This window comes from Chanodichthys erythropterus, chromosome 12 (assembly GCF_024489055.1).
Source record: "Chanodichthys erythropterus isolate Z2021 chromosome 12, ASM2448905v1, whole genome shotgun sequence".
Taxonomy (NCBI): domain Eukaryota; kingdom Metazoa; phylum Chordata; class Actinopteri; order Cypriniformes; family Xenocyprididae; genus Chanodichthys; species Chanodichthys erythropterus.
Genome location: NC_090232.1, coordinates 732436 through 757083, shown reverse-complemented (window position 1 = coordinate 757083; position 24648 = coordinate 732436). Strand labels below are relative to the sequence as shown.

Below are 24648 nucleotides of genomic sequence, written 5' to 3'. Positions count from 1 at the left end.
AGACAAAGGACAACATTTGAAAACATTTATTTTTCACATATAATACAAATTTTAGGGTTACGCTAATGATTATTATATATACTCACAAGTGTGCCATTATCTTTAATTGCAAAAGTACATGTTCTGGTGTTTGCCAGTGCCAATATTCAATGTTGTGGAAGCGTCACTCTTCGGGAAGTTGCGAATTTAACTTGAAAACTGGAATATGGCATAAAACATTTGCATATAAAGCGGTGTTTCCATCCCATGTGTTCAAGAGAACAATATCATCACTTCCTGGGTAATTTGCTCAAAATAACAGTAATAAAAATGGTAGTGTCTCTTTTTCCCTCCATCATGAATGAGTTGGTCTCAGAGCGTCAGACGAAACACAATAAACACTGTCATGTGATCTTTTTGGGAACACAATCGTGTGAGACGCTTCTGGAGGGAATTAAACCAAATCATTCTGATGAGAGACTTTGACTCAGACGTTTCAGAACCAACAAAGCAACATTTGAGATGCTGTGATGCCATTGGTCTGCTGGTTAGTCCAGTTATCCAATCACACGAGGCTTTTGTTGCGCATCAAGGGATTTATTCAGTAAATGTGTTTCCAATATAGTTTATGCATGTCTTCTTATTGGATAAAAAAATTATCCTCCTTAATTGGGTGTATTTTTATGCTCATTTTTATAAAAAAAATCGCATTTCAAGGCATCTGCTTCCGAGCGAAAGAGAACATGACAGCGTTTATTGTGTTTCGTCTGATGCTTTGAGATGAAACTCTTTTATGATGGAGGAAAAAAGCCAGACTGCAGCAACTTACAGTTTTATATTTTGCACCAATTTCCAAGGTTTTCCAATGAGTTTTTTGTTGTGCATTGAGGGATTTATTCTATAAAACTATCGTAATTTATGTGCATGTCTTCTTATTGGATTAAAAAAATTATCAGTTCATGTGCCTCTTGGCAATTCCATCCAAAATTTTTACACACAATACGCCAAAATTCACATAAAAACTGGTCAATGGAAACATAGCTAATGACTGACTTGAGTGACTGTGAACGTGAATCTGAACACACTTCACCTTACACAACATTCAGAAACACTTGTATTCATGCGCTGGCCATGGTCTTAAGAATCCACTCCACAAAGACGGACACCCGCGTGTAGATGCCGTAGACGTTGGCGCGTGCACAGCCTTTGCCCCAGCTCACGATTCCTGTCAGGAACCATGTGTTTCTGTAGCGGGTGACCAGCGGCCCTCCGCTGTCCCCCTGACAGGAGTCACGGCCGCCCTCGATGAAGCCGGCGCACAGCATGTTCCTGGTCACCTTCAGACCCGAGTTTGCCCGACACTCGTCTAAGGAGACCCTCGGCACCTCCAGCCTCTGGAGAACCTGAGACGGCGGTCCCGACTGCGCCATGCGACCCCACCCGCTGACGGTGGACATGCGGATGGCTCCTATGGTGCGTCCGAATGTGCCGTTAGCTGGAGGAAGGCAGGCGGGAAGGGCGAAGCGGTCGAGCGTGACGGGGCTGCGGAGATGCAGCAGTGCGATGTCACTGTCCGTGCTGGAGTGGTTGTACCGCGGGTGGATGATCACTTTAGACACTTTCCTCTTCTGTTCTGTTCCTTCATCTTTATCGAGTATGTGTTCACCTGCAGGAGAAGAGAAAATGATCTGAGAGGAGGAACATCAACAGAACCAGCGTTATACGAACAACTCCTTGCGTTTATTCAAGTTAATTTCGCAGCATTATTCTTAACATTACTGGATCCTGTGACAACTCCAGAGACAAACCCTTATAATGACGGTAGTTCATGACTAAGTCAAGACTAAGTCTTACCGACTGTCACTTGTAAGAGGGATGGATCTTTATTCCAGACACAATGAGCCGCGGTGACAATCCATTGGGAATCTAGAATAACTCCACCGCATTTATACACTCCAGCATACTCGAGTAAAGCCTGTGGAGGAGACGGACAGAGACATTGACTGAGAAAACAAACAAACAGAGACAACGGATCTGAAGGACGAAATGGATTCACACTCTTCAAAATAAAGCATTGAAGAACCTTTAACATCCTTAGAATCTTTCCATTCCACAAAAGGTTCTCTTCACATTCTCTTCACTTCACAATTCTGACTTTTTTCTCAGAATTTCGAGTTTCTTGACTTTTTTTCTCAGAATTTCGAGTTTCTTGACTTTTTTTCTCAGAATTTCGAGTTTATATCTCGCAGTTGTGTTTGTGAAAAACAGACAGCAGAACTCACAATTGCGAGTTATAAAGTCAAAAAAAGTCAATTTTTTTCTCTCAGAATTGGACATTATATACCACAGTTGTGAGAAAAAAAGTCAGAATTGTGAGATAAAAAGTCCCAATTACCTTTTTATTTTTTCTTTAGTGGTGCATGATTCAGTCATTCAGTCATGAATCCTCACCTGCCAAGGACACTGTCCTTTAGGACACACGACGCCCTTCACTATCCTCGGACCCGCGCCCATCTCCACCAGCCTGCCACACGGGAAACCACCTGAGAAATACAGCTTGGGTTTACATCAACAACACTGTGGCCTAACAGCACAAAACAGAGATTTTACTGTTATCATGTGCATTGGACCCGTCCGAAGATGCCTACTTCCCTACTACTATATTTGGCATGAAAAGAGTAGTGTGTGCATCTGATGGACTCTTTACTATCCCATGAGGCCATGGGAGAAGAGTTATACGATGCTGCAAGTCTGTGAAGTGTAGCACACTACAAGTGTGTGTGTGTTGTTGTCTAGACAGTGCACAGATGTGTGTGTGTGTTTGAGACGCACCCTGCGGCACACAGCTGCTGTTGTCTGTGTGCAGTGTGTATCCGGGAGCACAATCACAGCGATGAGTCGAATTGGTGATCTCCACACAGAAGTGTTCGCAGCCGCCGTTCCGGTACAGACATCCGTAGGAACTGGGTGGGGATATTTCTGTGGGACGGACGACAGGATTGAAACGTGAGGAGATGTTCAGCACTGTGATGCTGCTGATGTTTGAGCGTTACCTTTGTCACAGTGTCGCCCCTCGAAGTTCATTGGACAGATGCAGATGTAGGTGTCCATGTGATCCACACATGTGGCTCCGTTCTGACACGGTCCCGAATCACAGAAATCCACCTCTGAAGAGGCAAACGGCAGAATCACAGGATCGGAAGACACTGAGGGGAGTGTGTGGCTGTGTGGTTGTTGCTATGGAGTTCTGAGTGGTTGTCAGGTCGTTGCTATGTTCTGAGTAGTTGTCAGGTCGTTGCTATGGAGTTCTGAGTGGTTGTTAGGTCATTGCTATGGAGTTCTGAGTGGTTGTTAGGTCATTGCTATGGAGTTCTGAGTGGTTGTTAGGTCGTTGCTATGGAGTTCTGAGTGGTTGTCAGGTCATTTAATTCTGAGTGGTTGTCAGGTCGTTGCTATGGAGTTCTGAGTGGTTGTTAGGTTGTTGATATGGAGTTTTGAGTGGTTTTCAAGGCATTGAATTTTGAGTGTTTGTCAGGTCGTTGCTATGGAGTTCTGATTGGTTGTTAGGTTGTTGCTATGGAGATCTGAGTGGTTGTCGGGTCATTGCTATGGAGTTCTGAGTGGTTGTCAGGTCATTGAATTTTGAGTGGTTGTCAGGTGGTTGCTATGGAGTTCTGAGTGGTTGTCGGGTCATTGCTATGGAGTTCTGAGTGGTCGTCAGGTCGATGCTATGGAGTTCTGAGTGGTTGTCAGGTCGTTGTTATGGAGCTCTGAGTGGTTGTCGGGTCATTGCTATGGAGTTCTGAGTGGTTGTCAGGTCATTGCTATGGAGTTCTGAGTGGTTGTCAGGTCGTTGCTATGGAGTTCTGAGTGGTTGTCAGGTTGATGCTATGGAGTTCTGAGTGGTTGTCGGGTCATTGCTATGGAGTTCTGAGTGGTTGTCAGGTCGTTGCTATGGAGTTCTGAGTGGTTGTCAGGTTGATGCTACGGAGTTCTGAGTGGTTGCCAGGTCGTTGCTATGGAGTTGTGAGTGGTTGTCGGGTCATTGCTATGGAGTTCTGAGTGGTTGTCAGGTCGTTGTTATGGAGCTCTGAGTGGTTGTCGGGTCATTGCTATGGAGTTCTGAGTGGTTGTCAGGTCGTTGCTATGGAGTTATGAGTGTTTGCCAGGTCGTTGATAAGGAGTTCTGAGTGGTTGTCGGGTCGTTGCTTTGGAGTTCTGAGTGGTTGTCAGGTCGTTGCCATGGAGTTCTGAGTGGTTGTCGGGTCATTGCTATGGAGTTCTGAGTGGTTGTCAGGTCGTTGATAAGGAGTTCTGAGTGGTTGTCGGGTCGTTGCTTTGCAGTTGTGAGTGGTTGTCAGGTTGTTGCTATGGAGTTGTGAGTGGTTGTCAGGTCGTTGATAAGGAGTTCTGAGTGGTTGTCAGGTCGTTGCTTTGGAGTTCTGAGTGGTTGTCAGGTTGTTGCTATGGAGTTGTGAGTGGTTGTCAGGTCGTTGCTAAAGAGTTGTGAGTGGTTGTCAGGTCGTTGCTAAAGAGTTCTGAGTGGTTGTCAGGTTGTTGCTATGGAGTTGTGAGTGGTTGTCAGGTCGTTGCTAAAGAGTTCTGAGTGGTTGTCAGGTCGTTGCTTTGGAGTTGTGAGTGGTTGTCAGGTCGTTGCTTTGGAGTTCTGAGTGGTTGTCAGGTTGTTGCTATGGAGTTGTGAGTGGTTGTCAGGTCGTTGCTAAAGAGTTGTGAGTGGTTGTCAGGTCGTTGCTAAAGAGTTCTGAGTGGTTGTCAGGTTGTTGCTATGGAGTTGTGAGTGGTTGTCAGGTCGTTGCTAAAGAGTTCTGAGTGGTTGTCAGGTCGTTGCTTTGGAGTTGTGAGTGGTTGTCAGTTCGTTGCTATGCAGTTTTTAAGCAGTTCTTTTGTAATTTTTAAATTTTCAAAACTATTTTGACATGTAATTCCTCATGAAATGTAATGTATTGTTCAATCGGGTTTACCTGTATATTTCTTCCAGAAATCCTCCTGGAACACAACAGGAGAATCTGTTAGATTTGTCTCATCTCAAACACTCAAGGTTTCATGACTGTCTGGAGCGTCTCGTTCTCCTCTAACACTAACTCTGTTCCTCACCAGTTGTGCTGGGACGGTGAAGATCTCTCTGGCCTCCTCATACGAGCAGATCTCCTCCAGACACTCTCGCTCCAGATCTCCCAGCTTCAGCTCCTCCAGGAAGATGTTCGCCCGCCTGACACGATGAGATAACGGCCGGCTGGCCTCAGACTTACTGAGGAACACTGCAGATAATGACAGCAGTGAGTGAAAACCGTTACACTGTAAACACATATGAGAAACGCAACGACACACGGCTGACCTCACAAACACAGATCCGACCGTTCTTGATATCTCCACACTCACCTGACTGAACCCCAAAGCACTCTGGGACGGCGAGCAGCGTCAGGATCGCGTGGCAGAGCTTCATTCTGTTCAGCTTGAACTCCATGATGTTTTACCTTCAGGATCGAAGTCTGGTCTGGACACATGTGGGCGTCAGACAGCAGATCATTGCACAATACTGACTGAAGCTGTTCTGTGTGTCACCAGCAGGTGGAGCCACTGATGCAGTCAGTTATGATGTGATGAGATTAATATAGACAGTGCCTTTAATTCAACACAACCTGCTTTCACATCCAGATGCTGGTCAAACTTTGCAGGTAGATTTGTGTTAAATTCATATTTCAGTTTCTCAGGTGTGGGTTACGGTAACCTTACATCCTTTTGAGAAATTTAAAGATATATTTACTGTTTTTGTTCATATAATGAAAGTCAGTGGGGTCCAATGTTGTTTTGTTCCTTCCACAGAAGAAAGAAAGTCATATAGGTTTGGAAAAACATGAGTGAGAGAGAATGATGATCAGCACAGAGTTTCCTTTGACTTAAATGATTGTTTAACATTTGCATAATGAATCATCTATATGGCATATATCATCATATCGGTCTTTACAGTTTCTCTGACTTCATTTACTAACACTTTAAGAAGCGCTGTGGTTTCCGTCTTGAAATCAGCTCGAGTTTAAACTCTAGTTTAGATCAGAACACAGCGTGTGACGAGCTACTGGAGCGATTGAACTTCACTGTCGCGTCTCGTTTGTTGAGACCACAGAGAGATGTGTGGTTTGAACAGAAATCAAGAGATGATCCACACCAACAAACACGACATGAGCTGCTGCAAACAAGACATTTACTGCATCTTTAACAAATTTACAACAAAACACAAACACGACTGCAGAATGTCATTTATAGTAGTGCATATAATAATCACAATCACAGATCAACTGCTGCATTACAGGTGAAGTGTTTTAATACAAGAAAACATGATGCACAATCAGAAACTAATCTAACTTGATCACATTCTGCAACACTCTATCGGAAGCATTTAGGATTCTCCATAATCTACAGAAGAAATTCCAAAAAAGAGAAGATAGTTCGGCTTCAAACTCTAAAATGATCCCTTCAATTTTAATTCAATTAACTTAATCAATGCCGCTTCAGCATGTTCTGAAACACAGCAGCTCTCGGATTATTGCTGTTTTAATGATTCTTTAGCGATTTCCATGACGAGTAACAAGTAAAAACCTACAGTCGTGTCCAAAAGTGACAAATTGATTTAAACCATCAAAACATTAGGAAGATATTTTATATATTTTAAATATGGGGGACGCACAAATCACTAAACTCTGTATTTATCTCACAAAATGATTTGGCAAAAAAAGCAAACTACAGCTACAGGTTTAATTTTACTGTGCAAAAAAATGCATAAATAAAAAGCAAACACTGAGTTATTAATATTTCATTGCTTCTCTCTCGTTTTTGCACGTGTTCATCATTTATCGGGCCAAAAATTGTCACACAATTTGTCATGTTTCATTGCGTTATCACAAATAAAACAACTACACAATATGACTACAAAATCTGTAACAAATTTATTATAATATTTGAATAAATGTAAATTTTACTAGAACTACTGTATATAAGGTTATTAAAACTTGCATTAGATTAAAAACTCAAACACACACACACACACAAAGAGTGTTTTGAGTAAAATATTCAAGCTATCCGATTATCATTTACTCAATCTTTAAAACACACATAGTTCTAATGCGAGAATTATGCAAGTAGGTCATGAGAGGCGCAGGTACACAGATGAGGGGAAGTCAGGCTGGAAACCTCATCTGTGGGCAGCACTTCCTGTGTGTGTGTGTGTGTGTGTGTGTGTGTGTGTGTGTGTGTAAACAGAGGCTTCTGAGTCGAGAGAAGAGCTGAAGACTGTCAGGCTGATGTGGAGCACTTCAGATCTTGCAGGACTTCAGAGATTCGCCCCGGAGCGTCCAGCAGCCCGTCCTTCCACCGCTGAGGCACGGCTGACCCGGTGTACGCCGCCCGGGCGCCGAGAAGAGCCCCTAACGCCGCGCCGCGGTTACAGTTCTCACCTGCGGACACATGCGCAGCATTAAACACGCTCACGAGCAAACAGTGTGAGTCAGAGATGGAGAAACGCACCTCCACAGTTTGTGTTGGTCAGGATTCCCTCCGTCACGTCATCATGAAAGCAGTACGCCAGGTAGAAGAGGCTCGTCAGAGCTCCTGCAGCGTCACACACACACACACACACACACACACACACACACACTCAATCAGAGGAGCATCATGGGTAGTTCTGTTTTGCATTGGCTCAGGGTTTTTCTAACCTTGTGTGTAGCAGGCGAGTCCGAGAGACTCCACGGCGCTCTGATGGACCTTCAGACGCTCAGCTGATGAAGCTGGAAACCTGCTGAACAAACAGAACCATCATCACATGTCCATAATAGACCTGCATGAAAGGGTTAGTTCAACCAAAAATTAACATTCTCTCATTTAGTACTCATGTCGTTCCACACCTGTAAGACCTTCTTTCATCTTCAGAACACAAATTAAGATCTCTTTGATGAAGTCTGAGTGGTTTCTGTCCCTCCATAGAGATCCAACGCAACTACCACTCCAAGCTCCAGAAAGGTAGTAAAGACATCATTGAAACACTCCAGTGGTTTAAACTCAGTTTTATGAAGCGACTTGAGTGCTTTTGTTTGCACAAAAAAACTAATTACCACTTTATTTACAAAAATATTGATCTGGAACGAGCATTCACAAGAGCATGTTGTGTTCAGACTCGCGCGAGTGTTTAACGAGAGATTCGAGCAGGATTTGATCTCAGGGTTCACACAGAACAGACTTTAATATGTGAATTATATTATTGAAATAAACACATTTAGCGTCGTCAGACTTTTATTTGAGCGTAATGGATAAAACGACGGAGCTTCGCACTCAGGTCTATGACTGCTGTAAATTTCACCTGCCACAAGATGGCGCTGTTTTCGACGCTCTTTTCCGAAACATTTAGCGAAAAGCTTCAAAGATTTAAGAGGCTTCATTTCTCAATCCCTACTCAACAGTTTTAGGCCTTTTTGCAAATGTTTCAATCAAATTTAGCCGTTTTAGAGAGCGTTTACTCGTTTTGAGCCGGTTTTTAAACATTAACTATGTAATGTCATTTTTCATGTGTGGAAGAAAACGACGAAACTAAACTAGCCAATCAGATTTCTTTTCACCATATCCCCACGCCCACCCATGGACACACATTTGACTTTACAACACACAAACACACACCTTTATTTATTCTAATTACATAGATAGATTTTAATAAATCAATTTAAAAAATATGTAAAAAATAAAAACGGCATTAATCAGCGCCCTCTAATGGTACACACAGTGCGTACAGCTGCAGGCTCCACCGATGACACATCATGTCGTGTTCAGACTCGCGCGTCGACTCAACACACGCGAGAGCGTTCACGAGAGCTGGTATTGTTGCGTGAACACGCTTAGGATTATATTATTTTGTAAATAAAGTGGTAAATTATGTTTTTTTGCACAAACAAAGCACTCGCGTCACTTCATAAAATTGAGCTGAAGCCGCTGGAGTCGCTTTAATGATGTCTTTCCTACCTTTCTGCAGGTTGGAGTGGTAGTTGCGTTGGAAATTCATCAAAAATATCTTAATTTGTGTTGTGAAGATGAACGAAGGTCTTACGGGTGTGGAACGACATGAGGGTGTTGAATTAATTACAGAAATTTCATTTTTTGGTTGTAGTTTCCTGTGAAGTATGTTTTCTCTGTGCTGACCTCTCGGCCCGCTGTATGAAGTGTCGACACGCGTCCCAGGCGTCCAGCGCGGGCGATTTGAGCGCCGCCTCCGCCTGCCGCCGCAGACAGGCTCCGTTCAGCGTGGCGTGAAGCGCGCGAGAGTACAGAGACACCAGCGGCTCCAGCTGCGCGTGAGGATGAGTGAGCTTCACCAACTCCACCGCCGCACACACCTGGACACACACGGACATTTACACTGAGGATCACATGAGAATCTGATTGGCTGAGAGATGGTGTCACGTGACTCACCGCTTCCTCCTCATTGGCTGTGGCAGACAACAGAACGAAGGGAATGGCCATAGGAAGACAGCCGATGGCGTTCAGCTGACCGTCGGCGCGGGTCGAGTTCAACATGCGTTTGGATCGGCGCTCCGCGAACTCCAGAACCTGCGGAGAGGACGGGACGGTCAGTCAGGTGGTGTGTGTGAGCGACAGAGGAGGTTTATGACACTCTCACCTCTCTGGAGGTCGTGGGTCTGAGCTCCTGCCAGTCAGAGAAGAAGCTCCTGTGGAAGGACTCGGCATACGTGTCGTTGTGTGAGCCGGGACTCGTCATGAACTCCACGTAGTCCAACAGAACGGCGGCTCGTGCGTCAGGATCGGCCGCGCTGGCGAACGCACCGGCGGACAGAACGCGGGCGGCTCTCAGAGCACAGAGAGCGTTCAGGGTGTTCTGACCCGCCTGAAGACCTGCGGGAGTGTCACGATTACACGCTTTTGGTTTTAGTTTATAAAGACACAATTTATAATGTGAAAAATTTACATTATACTTACGTGTAAAATAAATTACAAAATATTTTTTTTCTGTACTGTTATTTTTCATTTATTTAATTAAATCAAATTTATATTTTTATTTTAATCAATTTTAATATATATATATTAAATCACATTTATTTAATTTAATTTAACTTTTCCATTTTTCTTATTTCAATTAAAAATTGATTAATTTATTTCATTGATTTCTACACATTTTATTCTAAACTGTTTAAATTTTCTTATTTTATTTAAATTATTTATTTATTTACGTTTTTCTCCACTTTTATTTAATTCAAATTATTGATGTATTTGCACATTTTTTTTATTAACCTTTCCACTTTTCTTATTTTAATTAAATTGATTTTAATTAAACTGATTTTTTTTTTTTTTCTAAATGTTTTTCTCAATTTTCCACTTATGTATTTTTTTCTAATTATTTATTTATGATTATAATTTATTTTTACACACAAAAATACATTTGATTAAAATAAATAAGAAAAATGGAAAAGTTTATAGAATATTATAATAACATTTATTTATTTTACGTTTTTCTCTGAATTTTCCACTTTTCCTTATTTTGATTCAAATTTATTTATTTAATATGTTTATCTGGCCAGATGATACGCATACGAATTTTCTCAGCTGGATAAAGCAAACCAGTGTCTCGCTAGTAAAGTTTGATGGTTGCAGATTCATACCTACTGTACATAACTGCAATCTTTACCTTTATTATATATAGCCTATATTTATATATATATATATATATAATATATATATATATATATAACATATTAATGTTTTCCTCTACAGTGTTCCCAGTATTCTCGTACCTTGATGGTAGTGCACTGATCCACGAGGATCCGTCCAGAACTTCAGCTTATCGTGCAAAATCACGTTCCCCACCACATCAGCTCCGGTGGATCCAGAGCCGGTCACACGGCCGCTGCCAGCTGCACACACACACATACAGGTTACACACACGCTGCTGAAGCGTCACGTGCACGAGTGGCCAATGACAGCAGTCTCACCTGTGTTGGACAGGCGCAGAATGCTGGACGGGTGTCTGTCGCGCGGAGCGGTGAGTCCCGTGATCCAGCCGCTGAAGTCGCTCCTGATGTCGGCGGTGTTGTAGTACCAGTGCACGGGCATCGACATGGAGTCCGCGACACACGCTGCCCACAGCGCCTCCGTGACCGCGCGCCGCACCTGAGCCATGCGCACCTGACACACACACACACACACACACACATTACCATAGTAACACATCACTGTTTATGAATGTTTGTTTTTTACTTTTGTTATAAAATATTGTAATAAAAACATAACATGAAATATTTAAAAAGATATAGGCTAACTAAAATAACAATATATACTCATGCATTATAACGCAAAAAAGCGTAAGATCAGCTGATACAAACACAGTCTTAAATGTTCAGATCTTCTTAAAACATTTTCAGTCGTAAATGTTTTAAATGATTTAAAACTGACTTTAAGTTCCATGAATCGTTCTTCTCTACACATGACAAATATGAATGAACTGATCTTACTGTAATGATGCTGATCCGCAGTGAACACACACTCACACACACACTCTCTCTCTGTGAGTTGTATAACCGCACAATCATTGTTACAAAACCTCACCGGAAGTGCACCGCATGATACATAACACAAAACTACGTCACGTGATGATGTCAAATTTAATATTTGCTAACGCAGATCCGTTTACAGTGTTAATGTAGTAAAATAAACTTACAGAAGCTATTTCTCATGTGAATTTGATGTTCCACACAGACATTCATAGACGAGCACTGAGTCACTGATGACGGAGAACTCGTTTAACGCGTTATATTTGTACACAATCCGCACTGTACACGCGATATTATCCAATGACAGCGTGATTAGATCGACTGGTTATAAAACAAAAAGGAAAACATTGAACTGTGCGATCTCTGTGATCGATTGCTTTTGACTTTTACTGGAACCAAAACATTGGGAAAGACAGAATCGTTTGAGCGAATCGGTTCGTTCGGACAGTGTGTTTTGTTCTATGAACTGATTGACCAACAAATATGAATCATCATCATTCAAACTAAAGCGAATAAAAAGACTTTAGTTCAATAATTCTGTCCGGTGAGGTTATAAAGTTTGCATCAAATGTCGTGTTGATGAAGTTTCTCTCAAGAGAGTCGGTTTGACTGAATCGGTTTGAAGAATCAAATCACATGTGGATGATTCTTCAGTGATGGCGCGTGCTTTCATTCACTTTAATGAAGTCGTTTCAGTAAGAAATGTGATATTTTCATTCAGTTTTCATAAGCGTTCTAGCATTTCAGAGATGTTTATTGTGTTTGGCACATGATGTTTTATTACTAATCAGCGTCTTCGTGAGATAACTGGTTAGTTGAGTTGTTGACATGTTTCTTGTTTGTGTCTCAATCTCTTCTCTTCTGAGGATTTGAACTGATCGAGATGATGATGGAGTGTGAAATCGGTAAGATCCAGCGAACTTTTCTGAATGTTCTCTGAACGTCCAGTTCTTTAAATGTTCTTAAAACGTTATTTATTGGTTATGCGAACGTTAAGGAAACATTACATTGTATCATTCGTCAAACCTTCTGGAAACTGTTACTTTTGAATGTTCTCTGAACGTTCTGAAACAAGTAGCAACATTTAAGAAACGTTAGATGAACGCCCAACTAAATTGTTTAAGGTTAAACGTTCCATGAATGATGTATGAATGATGTTTTTGTGCTAACGTTTTGAGAACATTATTTAATGCTGAACGAACGTTCTATTAACGTTACTGGAAGAACGTGTTCGTAACTTTGAGAGAACGTTCCCTGTTATCTGGGATGATGATCATCAGTGATCAGTCTGATAATGATTATTGATCAGAAGATGATTGTGTGTTTCAGAGCAAGCGAAGATCTTCTGGGAGGAAGTGGATGTTGATGTAGTGTTTGATGAGCTGATGGAGGTTCTTTCACATTTAAGAGATGCGATCAGACACAACACTGCAACAGACAGAGGTACACACACACACACACACACACACACACTCATATTCTGTTTGATTGTCTTGTATCATGATGTTTCAGAGTATGTTCATGCCATGAAGATCATTCTGGAGTCTAAACTTCTAAACAGCTTCGAGAAGGTGCTCTTCGATGGAGGTTTGTTCTGATCAGAGCTGAAGATCAGTGCTGCTGCTCATCTCTCATCATACTGACCGTGAGTCTCTGCTGTGTTTAGATATCCTGACCGTGACCGTGTCGGAGTCTCAGTGTTCTCCTGAGAGTCTGAGGAACGGCGAGGAGACGGAGGACGTCCTGCAGAAGGACAGCTCACGGTTCGTCTTTAGTATCATTATGATGGAAGCTTGTTTCTGACACAGAATAAAAACGTAAAAGATGTTCTCTCAGCCTCTTCAGAGACGTGGAGTTGAGCTCGGACTACAGTCAGATGTCTTCAGCCAGCCGAAACGACGGCGTGAGCGGTCAGGATCCGACTCTGCTTCTGTCTCCTCTGAGCTTCTGTTCTGAAGAGCCGAGATCTCCCGTCCCGCTCGTCTACCATCCGCACGACTGCAGCCCGGTGTGTGTCCCGCCGCTGCCCGCTCACGCCGACCGCTTCCTGGGACACAACCCGCTGCGAGTGCCCATGCTGTGCCAGTTCCAGCGCCACTGCGCTCGGGTCCGAGCCGCCGGCGGCCAGCAGGAGGACGAGTGTGACGCGCAGGACGTGATTTATAAAGCGCCGTGTGGGCGGGGCCTGCGCTCCATGGAGGAGGTGTTTCAGTTCCTGCTGCAGTCGGACGCTCTGGGCGTGTTGCAGCCGAACAATTTCAGCTTCAGTTCGCAGGTTTTTCCAGAACATCCGTCCCGAGCTCCCGCCTCGCCGGCGCTCCTGTTCGAGCGAGACCTCAGCCACGGGATCGAGCCGGTTCCCGTTCCGCTGTTCAATGAGGTGGACGGGACGCGCCCGAAAGAGTTCCGCTACCGTAAAGAGCGCTGGCCGCACGGATGCTTCCTCAGCGCGGCGCCGTTTTTCACCGCATGCTGCGACTGCGAGGACGGCTGCGCAGACGCTCAGAGCTGCGCTTGTGTTCAGCTGACGGTCAGAGCCGGAGGAGACGGTCGTGCTTACAGACACCAGCGACTGAGCGAACCCGTCAGTGCAGGGTGAGTCCGGCGGGTCGAGCTGGGTTGGGTTGAGTTGAGTTTTGTTGGGTTAAATTGGAGTGGTTTTGGGTTGAGTTGGGTTAAGTGGGGGTGGCTGGGTTGGGTTATGTTTTGTTGGGTTGAGTTGTATTTGTTGGGTTGGCTGGGTTGAGTTTTGTTGGGTTAAATTGGAGTGGTTTTGGGTTGAGTTGGGTTAAGTGGGGGTGGCTGGGTTGGGTTATGTTTTGTTGGGTTGAGTTGTATTTGTTGGGTTGGCTGGGTTGAGTTTTGTTTGGGTTAAATTGGAGTGGTTTTGGGTTGCGTTGAGTTGGGTTGAGTTGGGTTAAGTGGGGGTGGCTGGGTTGGGTTATGTTTTGTTGGGTTGAGTTGTATTTGTTGGGTTGGCTGGGTTGAGTTTTGTTGGGTTAAATTGGAGTGGTTTTGGGTTGGGTTATGTTTTGTTGGGTTGGCTGGGTTGAGTTTTGTTGGGTTAAATTGGAGTGGTTTTGGGTTGCATAGAGTTGGGTTAAGTGGGGGTGGCTGGGTTGGGTTATGTTTTGTTGGGTTGGCTGGGTTGAGTTTTGTTTGGGTTAAATCTGAGTGGTTTTGGGTTGAGTTGGGTTAAGTGGGGGTGGCTGGGTTGGGTTATGTTTTGTTGGGTTGAGTTGTATTTGTTGGGTTGGCTGGGTTGAGTTTTGTTGGGTTAAATTGGAGTGGTTTTGGGTTGGGTTATGTTTTGTTGGGTTGGCTGGGTTGAGTTTTGTTTGGGTTAAATTGGAATGGTTTTGGGTTGCGTTGAGTTGGGTTGAGTTGGGTTAAGTGGGGGTGGCTGGGTTGGGTTATGTTTTGTTGGGTTGAGTTGTATTTGTTGGGTTGGCTGGGTTGAGTTTTGTTGGGTTAAATTGGAGTGGTTTTGGGTTGGGTTATGTTTTGTTGGGTTGGCTGGGTTGAGTTTTGTTTGGGTTAAATTGGAGTGGTTTTGGGTTGCGTTGAGTTGGGTTGAGTTGGGTTAAGTGGGGGTGGCTGGGTTGGGTTATGTTTTGTTGGGTTGAGTTGTATTTGTTGAGTTGGCTGGGTTGAGTTTTGTTGGGTTAAATTAAGTGGTTTTGGGTTGGGTTGAGTTGAGTTGAGTTGGGTTAAGTGGGGGTGGCCGGGTTGGGTTATGTTTTGTTGGGTTGAGTTGTATTTGTTGAGTTGGCTGGATTGAGTTTTGTTGGGTTAAATTGGAGTGGTTTTGGGTTGGGTTATGTTTTGTTGGGTTGGCTGGGTTGAGTTTTGTTTGGGTTAAATTGGAGTGGTTTTGGGTTGCGTTGAGTTGGGTTGAGTTGGGTTAAGTGGGGGTGACTGGGTTGGGTTATGTTTTGTTGCATTGAGTTGCATTTTTTGGGTTGGTTGGGTTGAGTTTTGTTGGGTTAAATTGGAGTGGTTTTGGGTTGCGTTGAGTTGGGTTGAGTTGGGTTAAGTGGGGGTGGCCGGGTTGGGTTATGTTTTGTTGGGTTGAGTTGTATTTGTTGAGTTGGCTGGGTTGAGTTTTGTTGGGTTAAATTAAGTGGTTTTGGGTTGGGTTGAGTTGAGTTGAGTTGGGTTAAGTGGGGGTGGCCGGGTTGGGTTATGTTTTGTTGGGTTGAGTTGTATTTGTTGAGTTGGCTGGATTGAGTTTTGTTGGGTTAAATTGGAGTGGTTTTGGGTTGCGTTGATTTGGGTTGAGTTGGGTTGGGTTAAGTGGGGGTGGCTGGGTTGGGTTATGTTTTGTTGGGTTGAGTTGTATTTGTTGAGTTGGCTGGGTTGAGTTTAGTTGGGTTAAATTAAGTGGTTTTGGGTTGAGTTGGGTTGAGTTGGGTTAAGTGGGGGTGGCTGGGTTGGGTTATGTTTTGTTGGGTTGAGTTGTATTTGTTGAGTTGGCTGGGTTGAGTTTTGTTGGGTTAAATTGGAGTGGTTTTGGGTTGCATAGAGTTGGGTTAAGTGGGGGTGGCTGGGTTGGGTTATGTTTTGTTGGGTTGGCTGGGTTGAGTTTTGTTTGGGTTAAATCTGAGTGGTTTTGGGTTGAGTTGGGTTAAGTGGGGGTGGCTGGGTTGGGTTATGTTTTGTTGGGTTGAGTTGTATTTGTTGGGTTGGCTGGGTTGAGTTTTGTTGGGTTAAATTGGAGTGGTTTTGGGTTGGGTTATGTTTTGTTGGGTTGGCTGGGTTGAGTTTTGTTTGGGTTAAATTGGAGTGGTTTTGGGTTGCGTTGAGTTGGGTTGAGTTGGGTTAAGTGGGGGTGGCTGGGTTGGGTTATGTTTTGTTGCATTGAGTTGCATTTGTTGGGTTGGTTGGGTTGAGTTTTGTTGGGTTGAGTTGTATTTGTTGGGTTTTGTTGGGTTAAGTGGTTTTGGGTTGAGTTGTATTTGTTGGGTTGGGTGTGTGAGCTGCGTGTGAACGCTTGGCTGTGATCCGACAGGTTGTTCGAGTGCGGCCCGTGGTGCAGCTGTAAAAAGAGCCGCTGTCAGAACCGTGTGGTGCAGAAGGGGCTGCGGGTGCGGCTGCAGGTGTTTCGTACGGCGGGCCGCGGCTGGGCCGTACGCTGCCGTGACGACCTCGACAAGGGAACCTTCATCTGCATCTATGCAGGTACACAGAGCCTGCGCTCCAGGGTTACTATCACCGACTGAAACTAAAACCGTTAAACATTTTCATTACTTCATATTTTCATACTATCATGAATACACACACAGACTCACACTGTATCGATGCGGTCTGTGGTTTCAGGCGTCGTCCTCAGACTGGAGCAGAGCGCGGAGGAGCCGCCGGATCTCCGCAGCAGAGAGGCGCCCGTGTCCGATGACGAGGTGGAGGTGGTGGAGGAGTGGACGCTTCCCACGGGCCCGAAGGAGACGGTCACCGAGATGCTGGACTGCTCTCCTCCGCTGTATGTTCCTGTGATCCAGAGACCCGCGGATCAGAGTCCAGGCGCTCCGCTCACGGTCAGTGTGTTACAGGTGGCCTTCAGCACTAAATACGCTCGCAACACCATGTTCACGGGTTTGATTCCCAGGGAATGCGTGAACTGATCAAATGGCATCAATGTACATGTTTTCCTGTTTCAGGACCAGCAGCCGTCACTGGACTGCAGCGAGACAGGTACGAGCTGATCAAACGATGTTCCTCATGACCTGCGTTCAGAGCGGCTCCGGACGGATGTTTTCCTCTGTGTGTGTTTGTAGAGCATGAGAAGTGTGAGGAGGTGTTGAGTAAGAAGCCCAGATTAGCCCTCGCCGGATCGAACGGACACAACGACAGAGCCGACATCACGTCACACGCGCACCAGAGACTCAAGCAAGACAAAATGTATTACCTGGACGCCTCTAAAGAAGGAAACGTGGCCCGATTCTTCAACGTACGTGTCACCAGCTTTTACCCATCATGCATCTCACCCTCATAATGAGAGGTTCTTTTATTCCAGTGAGCAGAGACAGGAAAACATGGATTTGAATCAAAGCTTCATTAATTATGAGATTTCAAAAGTCATTTTAAAAGTCAAAAATGTGAGATACAAAGCTGAAAATATTTTTGTAACATAATTGTTTTTATGTGATAATTTGGACTTTTTGTCATGTAATTTTTAATTTCGTCATAATTTCATTTACTCAATTTCTAAGTAGAGTTAATTACGACTTTTTATGACAATTTTTTAATGTGATCATTTTTACTTTTTAGTCATAATTCTATTTAAGTAATAATTTAATTATTTAGAATTGATGTCATAATTGATTTTATAATTGATTGATAATCAATTGATTTTTTGTCATAATTTTGACTTTTTGTGATGTTGAAATTTTTGTCAATTTAATTTAGTTAATTTTAATTTAATTTAATTTTAATGAACAATTGAATGCAATTTAATTTTAATTAATTTAATTTCTACATAGTGTCATAATTTCGACGTCTTAATTTAATTTAGTCGTGTCATATTTTCAACTTTTTATGTCATCGAGGTCATTGTGTGTGTGAAATTCTATTATATTTAAATGTAATTCTTTTAGCAGATGATTTCTCAAACAGAAGCTGAAATATTAGCAGTGCAGCGATACAGATTGAGTGATTGACATTAACGTCAGTGTCCTCCACCTGCAGCACAGCTGTGAGCCGAACCTCTTCATCCAGAACGTCTTCGTCGACACTCACGACCCACAATTCCCTCTCATCGCCTTCTTTACAAACAGGTGAGAATCATCAGTCACGCTTGAGATCATTACACGCAGCATCAGATGTATTTCTACAGCTCTTTATACAGTACAGAAACCGAATCAGTGATGCAAACTTCATGTGTAAAGCTGATCAATTATGAAGCATTCAGTTCAGTCGTGTCCGTGTCAGCAAATGGAAACAAACGCGACTGTGTTCACTTTCATTTCTCAGGTCAGTTAAAGCTGGAACTGAACTGACCTGGAACTACTCGTACACACCGGGCAGTGACCCGGATCACGAGCTGAGCTGCCGCTGCGCCAGCACCACCTGTCAATCACTCATCATCTGACATGCCCAGTTCTGCCTCACCAACTTCTGCATTTCCTGAATGAAACCGGATGGTTATTGTGCTTCTTTGAGGGTGTTTTTATGCAGCAGCTGAAGTTAGAATAAAGTTGAGTCAAGCAAAGCTCTGTCGTGTGTGTGTGTGTGTGTGTGTGTGTGTGTGTGTGTGTGTGTGTGTCACACAGACCCCATGTAGTGCACTTACTGGAATGATCAAGTTTAATTCACAGAATCTAGGAGTGACCGTAGACTAAAATAGTCAGTATAACAACTAAAATCGAGTTTTGGAGGAATTCTGACGAGGGAATGAATTCAAATAAATATCTTTAAGTTGTTTCAGCTCGTCTGAATACTTGTTTTGTTGTATTTTGAATCATTTTAAGTCATCTTGAGGCCTCTGGTTGATTTAGCAGATGCAAATTATCTTTAGAGCAATATTCATAATACACAATACAGGCATAAGATGAGCAGACAAAACTGAAATCCAGAAAGAGAGCAAGATATTTATTTATAAAGGAACTGTAGTGAGTATTTTTGATAATTGATTAGTTGTGTGCATTAAGATCATGATGTATGATTGAAGAAATCATTTGCTGGTTAGTGCTGCTCATCTTCATCTGTGACCGGCTGAGTTTCAGTTCTTAACTATAAAATCCTCACAGAAACACCCTGAACACTGTGTTCAGCACAGACTGGATCAGTGACGAGATCGACACAAATTGCTGCAAATACAGTGTTCTTTTGAAGGTTTCGTAAGCCGCGGGTCAGTGAAATCACACCTCACAGAGTCTGAAGACCACAAGCATGAAAGGACCTGAAACCCACAGACATGAAACGGACAGAGCGAGTTTTGATCTCATGTGGGGCTTTAAGTCTATAGCTCAGTACAGATCGTTTCAAAGCAGCTTCACAGTAATAAACAGGAAAATTACAGAATCAATGATGCAAACTTCATCAAATATGAGACACATTCAGATTCTGATATAAAGCAGCTCTACTGAAGACAATAGAGTCTTTATTCAGATCAGTCCAGGAGGTTTTGTTTATCTGATAGTGTCAGCACGGTTAAAATCAATATTACTGAATATTAAATGGCACCTAAAGCTCCTTTCACGAGATGTAATATCAGTCTTTGGTGTCTCCAGAATGTGTGTGTGAAGTTTCAGCTCAAAATCCCCCACAGATCATTTATTATAGCTTGTCAAATTTGCCTCTATTTGGGTGTGAGCAAAAACACGCCGTTTTTGTGTGTGTCCCTTTAAATGCAAATGAGCTCCGCTTTCCAGAAGAGGGCGGAGCTTTAACAGCTCAACAACAAAGCTGGAGAATCTCATGCAGCCAAAATGAGGAAAGTGTTCATCCTTACATTGTTCAAACCGGAGTCGACACTGATGGAGAGACTCAGGAAGAAGTTACAACTTTTAGACGTTTCTGAATGGTTAGTGGATAAATTGATGTAGTTGCTGTGGAGTTGATTCAACTCATCCACTAGCATGTGCGTCATGTTCATCTTTTGTGTTGAATTGACCCTCGTTTGGCGTAAAATGACGGCATGTCAACAACACTCGACTACAACAACTCTTCCCCTTCTCTAAAGCAGCCCAACATGGCCCCGCCCCCTTTGTTGTGTGTTCTCGGGGGCGGGGTTTATGTAAATTTTAGGGTTTGTGATGTCACTAACCTGGGAAGCTTAGTAGTCCCTACAATCCATTTAAAAAGCATTTTTTGTAAAAGAATCTTTGTCGTAACTTTACAGATGTTTTAACAGCAACATTACACCAACTAATGTTAAAAATCAATCAAGTCACCCTTTTAAAAGTCTTTAAACTGATGCATTAGTGCATATATAAACACCAGAATCAGACATAGAATACAAACTAAAGCTTTATTAATACCATCGACAGTAAAGTGCTTAAAATCATCAGAGTGCGGCTCAGAAGTCCTGAGACTGCGCCTCTTTGCTGGAGTTCGGGTCTCGCGCCGCTTTGGTCTTCTTCGGCAGCAGCTGCGCCTGGATGTTGGGCAGCACGCCGCCCTCCGAGATCGTGACGCCGCCCAGCAGCGTGTTCAGCTCCTCGTCGTTCCGCACCGCCAGCTGGATGTGGCGCGGCGCGATGCGGAGCTTCTTGTTGTCGCGGCTCGCGTTGCCCGCCAGCTCCAGCACCTCCGCGACCAGGTACTCGATGACCGCCGTCAGGTACACCGCCGCTCCCGAGCCGATGCGCGCCGCGTAGTTCCCCTTCCGCAGGAGGCGCGCGATGCGGCCCACCGGGAACTGAAGCCCCGCGCGGGAGGAGCGCGACACCGACTGCTTGGTCTTCGCTGCAGCTGCGAGCTTCTTACCGCGACCGGACATGACGAGGAGATCTGAATCAGAGAGTCAAATGATCGGTTCAAGCGAACATTACTAGTGCTGAATGAACAAACACGTAGCCTACATTTACTAGTAAAAGTTCAAATGAGTAAAAAGATCAACTATTAAAACAGCGACTCTAGAGTATTCTAGATTATTAGTTGAATTTAAAGCGATCGGTTCATTTGAACAGCGATCGAGTCCCTCGAGAATCATCTCGAGTTTACAACTAAAGTTCAAATAAAGAAAATCACATTTACAAGTAATCAAAGAGCAAATGAGTCAAATAATTACTGAAGTCTTCATGACAGAAAAAGTCTGATTTATATTAATTGAATCTACCAGTAAACAAGCAGAAAATACCAGAGAACTCAAACTCACCTGCTTGACAAACACTGATTCAACCGAACAAGGATCGAGAAGAGAAGCAGTTTGATTCACAGCGAAGAATCACGTGTTTTATACCGGATCTTAATTGACATTAATTAACTTCACCTGTATCAATGAATTCATTATAGTGTAAACGATCAATCAGAGCGAGTCTTTATGACACTTTCTTTAAAAGTTTAAACAAAATAATTGTAGAATGTAGTACATTTTCTGTTGCTAATATTTAAATTGCTTATGACAATATTGATTCATTAAATAGCCTACAGTCGTTATTTTTTGTTATTACCATATTAGAACATCATGAAAAAAAAGAAAGAAAAAAATATATTTTTTTATTTTTTATGTAATAAAAAAAAAATCTTTTTCATGATGTTCTTATTATGCCTTACAATGCTTAACATTGAGATTCAGTAAGATATTACATTATGAAAAGGAGGTTAATAAATGCGGCTCATGATGCTTGAATCAGCTTTATAAAATTCATTTTTGTAGTGTAATAAGCACGCGTTGATTTGTGGTCACATGACTATTTTGATCATGTGACCATTTGTTGTGGAGCTCACTGGTATACGATCAAAAGAATCGTGGTCGGTGTTTGTGTTCAAATGAATCGTTTGTGTTCAGTGTTCACAGTGACTCTGTGATCAAATGAATCGTTTGTGTTCAGTGTTCACAGTGACTCTGTGATCAAATGAATCATTTGCGCTCGCAGTGAGTCAGTGGTCATGTGATTCAGTGTTGTTCTGTGTTTACAGTGACTCTGGTCATATGAATCATATGTGTTCGCAGCGGTCAGTCATGTTTCTCGCGCTGCTCGCGGTGTTTCTGACGCTCTCTGTCGCGCGTGGCGGCGCTCCGTCGGTTCCGCCGCACGAGGAGGTGGCTCGGATGGCTCGGTTCGTGGTCCATAAGTGTGACTGGGCTTCGATGGCGACGATCTCCACTCATGATCCGGTGAAAGGACAGCCGTTCTCCAACACCTTCTCCATCAGCGACGGGCTCGCGGGCAACGGAACCGGAACCCCGTACATGTACCTGACTCACATGGAGATCTCTGTGCAGGACCTGCAGGTGCAACACCTCCGTTACACCTCACTCACCGTGATTCACTGTAATGTGTGAAGAACATCATAATGACCTGCAGAAAAACTCTTCAGTGTCTGAATGAAGATGATGGAAGCACAGAAGTTATTAAAACCAAAACCATAAAACAACATTTTTGCTACTTTATCTCTGTTAAATAAAGTAAACATATAAAACTTTTTATTTCAGCTATATAGTTTCATTTAGTTTAACTTGATGTTCTAAAATTACAAACTAAAAGTGAAAGAAAAATGATTAAAAACTATATAGACATATTTAAAATAATAATAATACTAATCTTAAAAAACAAACAAATACTTGAACTGATATTTTTTGTAATTTTGACATTTTATTCGTTTTTGACTTTTTTTAGTAATTTTCTTGTATGTTTTTTACATTTTTATTAATATTTTGACTTTTTTTAGTAATTTTTTGTTGTATGTTTTAAGATTTTAAATGTTTTTTTGTAATTTTCTTGTATGTTTCGATATTTTTATTAGTATTTTGACTTTTTTCGTATTTTTTGTTGTATGTTTTAACATTTCATTAGTTTTTTTGTAATTTTCTTGTATGTTTCGATATTTTTATTAGTTTTTTTAGGGCTTTATGTAATTTTTTCTTGTATGTTTCTATATTTTTATTAGTATTTTGACTTTTTTAGTATTTTTTGTTGTATGTTTTAACATTTTATTAGTTTTTTGACGTTTTTTAGTAATTTTCTTCTATTTTTTTACATTTTTATTAGTATTTTGACTTTTTTAGTAATTTTTTGTTGTATGTTTTAACATTTTAAATGTTTTTTGAGGGTTTTTTAGTAATTTTCTTGTATGTTTTGATATTTTTATTAGTTTTTTGAGGGTTTTTTTGTATTTTTTTCTTGTATGTTTTGAGATTTTTATATGTTTTTGACATTTTTTTTAGTTTTTGAGGGTTTTTAAAGAAATGCAGAGGATGATGGGAAATAGTGAAATGGTGACCTTCTCTTAAATCTAAAAGCAAACTGCACGGTCATGTGGTGTGGCTTGTGTAAGCGTGAGTCAGCGAGTTTATCAGCTGCAGCATTCAGCAGAACTCATGAAGTGTGTGTGTGTGTGTGTGTGTGTGTGTGTGTCTCAGGTCAATCCGCAGGCGTCTCTGTCCGTGTCTCTGGCTCAGACGCACTACTGTAAGAACCACGGCTTCGACCCTCAGAGCCCTCTGTGCGCTCACATCATCCTGTCCGGCTCCGTGCTTCAGGTCAGAGGTCACGCTTCCTGCTCCGCTCCGCTCATACTGAGGCCGTTTCCCGTCTGAATCCCGTGTGTGTGTTTCAGGTGAACGACAGCGAGGCGTCCGTGGCGAAAGCCGCTCTGTTCGGCAGACACCCGGAGATGATCGACTGGCCCACGGACCACAACTGGTTCTTCGCCAAGTTCAACATCACTCAGGTGTGGGTGCTGGACTACTTCGGCGGAGTGAAGACCGTCACGCCCGAGGAGTACTACAGCGCCGCCCCGCAGTCTGTCACCACCTCATGATCAATGACCAGAGGACACCTGACCTCACTGACACAGTCAAACACGGTGAACGATCGGCACTGACGCATTCATGATGTTTTATGAGCAGCTGTTATCAGTCACAAACAGACGCTGTGCTGAATGTCATCATGTGACCTCAGTGTGTGTTTCTACAGGAAGTGACACGCGGTGATCTTGATGAACTGGATCAGAAGAGTCTCAGATTGATGAATGACTCTCAGGTTGATGTGTGTGTGTGTGTGTGTGTGTGAATCTACATGTTCGGAAGCGTTTAGAATAAATGCTCAGAATCATTTTTGCATTTTGCACAAGCTTTTTAACTTTAACAGCAGATCTTCTGTGTTGAAATCATGAGACGAGATTCACTCATACATGTTTAATTTGGTGTTTGTCAGCAACCTTTGACCCCTGACCCAAATGTGAATCTCACAAGATGATTTTTTGCATTTAGGCTCATTTTGCTCATATTTCATAATGGAATTGAATGTAAAAATAAGTCAAACATTATTTACTCAGAGTGATTATTGTTCAGATGATGATGTATATTTGGAATCAGTGTGTGATGATAATAGAGTGCCGTGAAATAAAGATCTCACAGAGTTTCTGTTTCAGCGTTTCATTACAAACAAAATCATCAAAAACATTTTTCTACTTCATTTTTGTTCATTAAAATCGTTAA

General features: G+C 42.7%; 4 protein-coding genes and 1 long non-coding RNA gene across 13 annotated transcripts; 2 read left to right on the top strand and 3 right to left on the bottom strand.

Annotated features, from left to right (window-relative positions):
- Positions 1 to 11: 11 nt before the first annotated feature.
- Positions 12 to 5571, bottom strand: f7l (coagulation factor VII, like). The gene is made up of 8 exons (XM_067405206.1): positions 5380 to 5571; positions 5095 to 5258; positions 4962 to 4986; positions 3033 to 3146; positions 2812 to 2958; positions 2431 to 2522; positions 1834 to 1954; positions 12 to 1645 (listed from the first exon to the last, which is right to left on the bottom strand). Exons 1-8 carry the CDS (start codon positions 5462 to 5464, stop codon positions 1098 to 1100), a joined length of 1296 nt encoding a protein of 431 aa, XP_067261307.1. The 5' UTR covers positions 5465 to 5571; the 3' UTR covers positions 12 to 1097.
- Positions 5572 to 6199: 628 nt separating this feature from the next.
- Positions 6200 to 11850, bottom strand: LOC137033097 (uncharacterized). Of its 3 annotated transcripts, none has more exons than XM_067405207.1 (9): positions 11505 to 11586; positions 10986 to 11178; positions 10788 to 10907; positions 9659 to 9891; positions 9451 to 9588; positions 9181 to 9374; positions 7710 to 7792; positions 7522 to 7605; positions 6200 to 7451 (listed from the first exon to the last, which is right to left on the bottom strand). In XM_067405207.1, the coding sequence occupies exons 1-9, from the start codon at positions 11580 to 11582 to the stop codon at positions 7291 to 7293; spliced, it is 1284 nt and encodes a 427-aa protein (XP_067261308.1). In that variant the 5' UTR covers positions 11583 to 11586; the 3' UTR covers positions 6200 to 7290. The 3 variants fall into 3 exon arrangements, with proteins under 3 accessions (XP_067261308.1, XP_067261310.1, XP_067261309.1); XM_067405209.1 differs by lacking the exon at positions 11505 to 11586 and adding an exon at positions 11711 to 11850 and having other exon boundaries at positions 6202 to 7451; XM_067405208.1 differs by having other exon boundaries at positions 6205 to 7451; positions 7710 to 7789.
- LOC137033104 (uncharacterized) lies at positions 7438 to 10924 on the top strand. 3 transcript variants are annotated; one of them, XR_010896814.1, is made up of 3 exons: positions 7438 to 7582; positions 7724 to 7843; positions 10768 to 10924. It is a non-coding gene; the product is annotated as an uncharacterized lncRNA (long non-coding RNA). The 3 variants fall into 3 exon arrangements; XR_010896813.1 differs by having other exon boundaries at positions 7721 to 7843; XR_010896815.1 differs by lacking the exon at positions 10768 to 10924 and adding an exon at positions 9149 to 9268.
- A 263-nt stretch (positions 11851 to 12113) lies between the features above and the next one.
- Positions 12114 to 23902, top strand: setdb2 (SET domain bifurcated histone lysine methyltransferase 2). 5 transcript variants are annotated; one of them, XM_067405191.1, is made up of 12 exons: positions 12114 to 12238; positions 12410 to 12448; positions 12873 to 13130; positions 13210 to 13306; positions 13380 to 14138; positions 16555 to 16724; positions 16863 to 17077; positions 17201 to 17234; positions 17318 to 17490; positions 18228 to 18316; positions 23569 to 23688; positions 23766 to 23902. In XM_067405191.1, the coding sequence occupies exons 2-12, from the start codon at positions 12427 to 12429 to the stop codon at positions 23767 to 23769; spliced, it is 1941 nt and encodes a 646-aa protein (XP_067261292.1). In that variant the 5' UTR covers positions 12114 to 12238; positions 12410 to 12426; the 3' UTR covers positions 23770 to 23902. The 5 variants fall into 5 exon arrangements, with proteins under 5 accessions (XP_067261292.1, XP_067261294.1, XP_067261296.1 ...); XM_067405193.1 differs by lacking the exon at positions 12114 to 12238 and having other exon boundaries at positions 12313 to 12448; positions 12873 to 12986; positions 13056 to 13130; XM_067405195.1 differs by lacking the exons at positions 12114 to 12238; positions 23569 to 23688; positions 23766 to 23902 and adding an exon at positions 18513 to 18925 and having other exon boundaries at positions 12313 to 12448; positions 12873 to 12986; positions 13056 to 13130.
- h2af1al (H2A histone family member 1a like) lies at positions 19127 to 22315 on the bottom strand. Its single transcript, XM_067405214.1, has 2 exons — positions 21361 to 22315; positions 19127 to 20993 (listed from the first exon to the last, which is right to left on the bottom strand). The coding sequence occupies exon 2, from the start codon at positions 20980 to 20982 to the stop codon at positions 20560 to 20562; it is 423 nt and encodes a 140-aa protein (XP_067261315.1). The 5' UTR covers positions 20983 to 20993; positions 21361 to 22315; the 3' UTR covers positions 19127 to 20559.
- Positions 23903 to 24648: the final 746 nt, after the last annotated feature.